General features: G+C 52.3%; 1 protein-coding gene across 2 annotated transcripts; it reads left to right on the top strand.

Annotated features, from left to right (window-relative positions):
• Window positions 1-210: 210 nt before the first annotated feature.
• On the top strand, window positions 211-2,918 carry LOC120953882 (protein fork head). 2 transcript variants are annotated; one of them, XM_040374275.2, is made up of 2 exons: window positions 211-2,295; window positions 2,370-2,594. In XM_040374275.2, the coding sequence occupies exons 1-2, from the start codon at window positions 1,299-1,301 to the stop codon at window positions 2,483-2,485; spliced, it is 1,113 nt and encodes a 370-aa protein (XP_040230209.1). In that variant the 5' UTR covers window positions 211-1,298; the 3' UTR covers window positions 2,486-2,594. The 2 variants fall into 2 exon arrangements, with proteins under 2 accessions (XP_040230209.1, XP_040230207.1); XM_040374273.2 differs by having other exon boundaries at window positions 212-2,918.
• The last annotated feature ends 3,007 nt before the right edge of the window (window positions 2,919-5,925 follow it).

Raw genomic sequence — 5,925 nt, 5'->3', positions numbered from 1 at the left:
AAACAACCCTTGCGCGTGATAGCTCCGCCTCCAGAGACAGAGACGCATACAAATCGGCCGCTCCCATTGGCCAATGCCGGAGCGAAGCCTAGCGCCGAGGGACAGGCACGCACACACACCATCGCCAGCACGCGTGTGCGACACGCACACCAGCACACACCCGTACGCCCATTGTGGTGCACTTAAAGTTTAGGCACTTCAGCTCGAAAATACTGTTTGAAAGCCAAATAGTTGCTGTTCCCCTCTGCAAACAGTCGCATCTTGTCGCTTGTCTGCCACGGGCTGCCAGATCACAGCGTGTGGCTGCGACTTTGGAAGTTTGTTCAACATTAGAATATATAAACATCAATATAATAAAGCTCTCTCTCGCGTGCGACCCCGCGCCAAAGTGTTCTTTTTCCCCGGCGGCCTGGGTGGACTAGTAGTTGGTTTGGGGTTTGCGTCCGATTGCCGTTGGTCGAGTGGGAAAATTATTCGCAACACTCTCCCGGATTCGATCCGCGGTCCGCGTGCATTGTGATAGTGCGTGATCCTGGCGTGATCCTCGACCGTCCGGAGCTTTGAGCGTGAATTGCGCGAAGCTTGCAAGTGGGCTGCTTGTTAGAAGAAAGTGAAATTTGGGATGTTAAACGATCGTTGATCGTAATAAAAGGAAGGAAGAAAAAACAAACTGGTGTCAGTGAAGTGTGATAAATTGTGACAACGGTTTTGAAGTGAGCAGAACAAAAAAGAGGACATTTTGTCACGATTGGGCAGTTTCAATTTATGTGAAAACAAAATAGAAAGGAATAATTCCCCTTGCACAAGTGTGATACAGTGTGTAACGCAAGCAGTGTACCGGAACGAAGGTCTAGCAAAAGTTGTCAGTGACTAAAAACGGACTAGCGATAGAGTTGTTGTAACGATCAATATAGAAACTTAACCGCGGTGCGTCGGTGAAAGTGAAAGTGAATTCGTTGCAATTCATCGTCCGCGTTGATCGATGCGAAATGTGAGTCAGTAGTGTGAGCGAGCGATAAGAGTGACCACACATGATCATGATTCATTCCCCGACGCCGAGGTACGACTCGTGAGTGCCGCGCGTGTGAAGCAGAAGCGCCATTAAGCGGTGATAAGCGGTTGCGTGCGCCGAGCCGAGAGAATCTCTTCCCTATCGCCAAAGGATAACGCCGAAGCCTATCAGTGTGCAGTGTGTTTATCGTGTGTTTGACGTGTGTCTGCGTGTGTCTGCGTGTGAGAGTGTGTCATTGTATATGAGTGTGAGGGGGTAGGAAGGTGGAAGACAGGTTGCGATAAAGATGCAAAAGCTCTACCCGGAAAGCTCGATCAACACGAGCAGTAGCATGGCGGTGGGCGGTGGAGGCGGCGGCGGCGGCGGCGGCGGTGGCGGCAACATGAGCCCGATGGCCACCACGTACAGCAGCATGAACAGTATGGGGATGGCGGTCGGCGGCATGACGTCCGTGTCGCCCCAGGGCGGCGGGTTCGGGGCGACCGTGCTCGGCAGCCCGGGCATGGGCGGGATGGGCGCCGCCATGAACAGCATGTCGGGCAACTGTCTCACCTCGACGCCGATCGGGTACAGCTCGATGGGGTCGCCGATCAGCAACATGGGCTCGTGCATGGGCGGCAACGGCATGAGCACGATGGCGGCCATGTCCGGGTACTCGAGCGTGGCCGGCAGCCGGGAGGTGCTGGGCGATCCGAGCTCGCCCAACTCGGTCGCGCTGCAGCGGGCCCGCACGGAGAAGCCGGCCGCGACGTACCGGCGGAACTACACGCACGCCAAGCCGCCCTACTCGTACATCAGCCTGATCACGATGGCGATCCAGAACAACCCGCACAAGATGCTGACGCTGGCCGAGATCTACCAGTTCATCATGGATCTGTTCCCGTTCTACCGGCAGAACCAGCAGCGGTGGCAGAACTCGATCCGGCACTCGCTCAGCTTCAACGACTGCTTCGTGAAGGTGCCCCGCACGCCGGACAAGCCGGGCAAGGGGTCGTTCTGGACGCTCCATCCCGACTCGGGCAACATGTTCGAGAACGGGTGCTACCTGCGGCGCCAGAAGCGGTTCAAGGACGAGAAGAAGGAGGTGCTCCGGTCGCTGCACAAGAGCCCGGCGCACGGCGGCAGCCTCGATGCGGTCGGCAGCCCGGACAAGAAGGACCCGAACGAGGAGCACCACCATCACCATCACCATCACAGCCACAGCCACCACAGCCACCGGACGGAGCACGTGTCCAAGCTGAGCGCGGCAGTCGACACGCACGGCATGCTGAACAGTGCGCACGGTAAAGACGCGGACGCGCTCGCGATGCTGCACGCGACGGCCGACTTATGCTTAGCCCAACAATCTCATTCACAGCATGGTGGTTCGCACCACCCTACGCACCACCACCACCACCATCCGGCCCACCAGCAGCTGCAGCAGGAGGAATTGACGGCTATGGTAAATCGCTGCCACCCTTCGCTGCTTGGTGAATATCACTCGATGCACCTGAAGCAGGAACCGGCGGGCTACACGCCCTCTAGTCACCCGTTCTCGATCACCCGGCTGCTGCCGACCGAGTCGAAGGCGGACATCAAGATGTACGAGATGAGCCAGTACGCCGGCTACAACGGGCTCAGCCCGCTGCCGAACTCGCACGCGGCCGCGGCCGCCCTCGGACAGGACTCGTACTATCACCAGAGCCTCGGCTACCACCATGCGTCCACGGGCACGACCAGCTTGTGACATCAGTATCCGCTGGCATAAGTGCGGTTGAAAGGCTACTACCACACTGGCACACAGTACCAGCAACAGCACCACCAGCAGCATCAGCACCAGCAGCAGCATCAGCAGCACCAACAGAACCAGCAACAGCAGCAACAACAGAACCAGCAGCAGCACCGTCAGCCGCCCGATCTCGACCAAGAATGGTTGGATTTGGCGCAGCTTAGCACCTCAGCGAACTACGCGCGCAGCGGTGGTGGAAGCTATCTGCAGACCAATCGTTACGTGTACCATCACCGTCATCCTTATCATGCGCAGCTCGTGCAGCAACAGCAGCAGCAGCAGCAACCGTCCGAGCCGGATGAGGAAGACGAGTACGACGATCAGCGCAGCAGAGGGTTTGTCGCGACCGATCTGACCGCTGGCAATAGCAGTGCGTCCTCATCGGGCAGCACCTCCGATACGTCGCCCCATAATATCTCGTTTTAGGACGCTCTCCAAAGCGCATGTTGTGAAGATCGCACACTGAGTAGTGGATAGGGCATCACATACATACACACGCACATGCCTCACGAGCATGCGATCGGTGACAACCTGATTGAGAAGGCTCTCCACACGATGGGGCACCCGATACACCCGAAAATGGTTCCGTCCGAACGGAAGCCTAAACGGTTGGACGGCTTTTGGAGTGTTTGGCTCAAGTTGACTGAACAGTCGGCAGACGACCTTCACTTGGACGTTGGGTTTCTGTTCTCTTTTTCTCTCTATCTCTCTGTTTCTCTCTCTCGCACGCTCTCCTCACTGGACACGAGCATCAAAACGTTGCGTGTCTAGTGATCAATGGATATTCCCCAGCCATTTGTACGATCGTTTTCAGTCTTTCTGAATGAACTCCAACTCAAATTCCTCCCGCGTCTAGGGAGTCCTAGCTTCCTCGGTAAGCGGTTGTTTGTCTTGTAGTTCCCATTGCGTAGTTCTATTTCGGCGTGCAATTTTTGTTTGCCTGTATACCAATTCCGATTCCTCCGACAGGCAATAAATCCGGATAGGAGTCTCGAACGAAAACAACCAACTGCCAAACAAAAAAAAAAAACCCTAACCTTTCATGTCCCCTGAAATCGATTTTCGAGTGCCGCTGCCCAAACCGAAGAGTGTCCACAGCTAACCAAACGTTGCCCAAGTGTGTGCACTTGAGGCGGAATTTCGTTCACCCACGGGGTCGTTGTGTGTGCGCACGCGTTCCGCGTGTAGTTTCTTTTGCTTTATGGTAATTGCCGTTAACCCGAAGGTGGGGTCTAATTTGTACGCCACTGTAAGGTAGAAGAGTGTGTTTTTTTAACTGGTTGCTTTCGGAGCGCTTCCCTTTTTGGAGGTTTTTTTTTTGCTCAGGTTCGGAGGTTGTACGCGGTAGCGGCACTCGAGATGCGAAGTCTTGTGAGTGAGTGAGTCGCTTTAAACGCACGCACGTCGCAAGTTGAACCGATGACCTCAATTGGTAGATCGATAGGAAACGAAGAGAGGGAAGGGAGCAAGTACTATCGGACGGTGCATGGCAGGCCTCTGGATAATATGTCATACACACAACGAGCGAATGATACGCTTTAGAGCGAGGGGGCTGCTTTTTACCAAACTCCCAACAAGTCGTCCACCAAAGTAATAACGTGTAACAGAGGTGGAATTGTTTCCGAATGCGTCGGACACGTGTACAGCTCATTGAATTCTTGAATTAATAAGCCTTTCTTCAACTTGGAACCCGGATGAGATGACGAAAGAGTGATAGAATGTGTCAAAAGTGTAAGAGTGTTGGCCGCTCTACTCAAACACTCACACACACCGAATATTGCAACATAAAATTGAGAGAAGGAGTTGTGGGGAGACGAGGAGGACTTTGCAGGGTACTTTTTACCGCCCTTGAGAGTGACAGCTTGTGTCAATAGTTGAGGTACGGTTCGAAAAGAAGTTCAATTTAACTTGCCCAGATTGATGCTGATGGGCTTTTGATTTACTTTGGTCGCTGCTGGTAGCGGTACCGATTCATCCATCCACATGGCCGAATGGTTTGGGCGGTTCAGTTTGGCAGGTTTGCGAAAAAGTTTTGCGGGAAGCGCGCGGGGAGAGTAGAATTTTAATGGATTCAATTTCGAAATTGAAAATTAATCATAGATGAACGTCTCGTGTTTGCAAATGGGTATACCTTCGGGCGGCGGGCGGCTTTAGGATGATTCGGATACATTTTTGATGAGTTTTATTCGGTGAGGTTTGATGGAGTGGACCTCACTATGTGGTCCATGACCTCTCGGCAAAAGTTGAAAAAGAGAGAAATAGAGAAAGAGATGAACCGAGAGAGTGAGAAGGATCTACATACAGAGAAATCGAACTTTAGTAGTCACAAAAAAATGCATCATCACCATCACCACCAGCGTACGGTGTGATGCAGGTGTGAATTCCTAAATGTGGCCGGCGTCTTCCGTTCGGCCGTTGGAGACGACTCGCTTTTTTGGTCGAAAATCGGCCCTTGCTATTTAGCTGCCGTATGCTAACGAGCAGCTTCACCGAAATCTCGTATGCCACGCTGTAGAAAGGCTTTGCAGTCACATGAGAGACTCGTCTGATACCTGTTCGGTGCATTCCAGTGAAAATTATACTTGGTACAACTTCTTGCGCTTAGCTTCGATGGTGATCGTGTGTGTGTGCGTATGTGTTTTGTGTGGAGCAATGCGTTGGAAAGTCAGTTTGAAGCACTAAAGCAAAAACATGTTCAACAGTAAAGCTGCGATGAGAATGTTACGGTTATGAATGAAAGTTACGGTACACGAAAAGGTTTCAAAACATTTAGGGAACACAGGGGCGAGAACCCGCCGCTGGTTGGCGTGTTGCAGCGTTCGATTGAACAATTACTCGAAATTGAAGCAACCAATCCACACAAAACTCCAAACTCTGCTAATATCGTCTTCGCAAGCACGCTCCAAAATGGAGATGTGGTACAGTAGGCTAATAATCCCGGTTAATAATAACTTCCCACGCAACAGAAAGACGTGTGTGAACTCGTGAAGCAAAAACACGAAACGTAATGTGCAATTAATCTCTTCGCAATGGAAAAAACGAAACCCAGCAGCAACAGAAGCAGCAGAAGAAACTACATTTTATCGTAAATTGAATATGGAGGTTATTGATATGTTTATTTTTTTTTATACCGCTACCTTTTAAG

Source organism: Anopheles coluzzii, chromosome 2 (genome assembly GCF_943734685.1).
Source record: "Anopheles coluzzii chromosome 2, AcolN3, whole genome shotgun sequence".
In the NCBI taxonomy this organism is placed as follows: Eukaryota; Metazoa; Arthropoda; class Insecta; order Diptera; family Culicidae; genus Anopheles; species Anopheles coluzzii.
The sequence above is the reverse complement of the archived record's forward strand: the minus strand, read 5'-3'. Positions and strand labels throughout refer to the sequence as shown.

What these genes read in the sequence shown, in the direction of transcription:
- LOC120953882 (XM_040374273.2), top strand. Translation starts at nt 1,299, where the DNA reads ATGCAAAAGCTCTACCCGGAAAGCTCGATCAACACGAGCAGTAGCATG.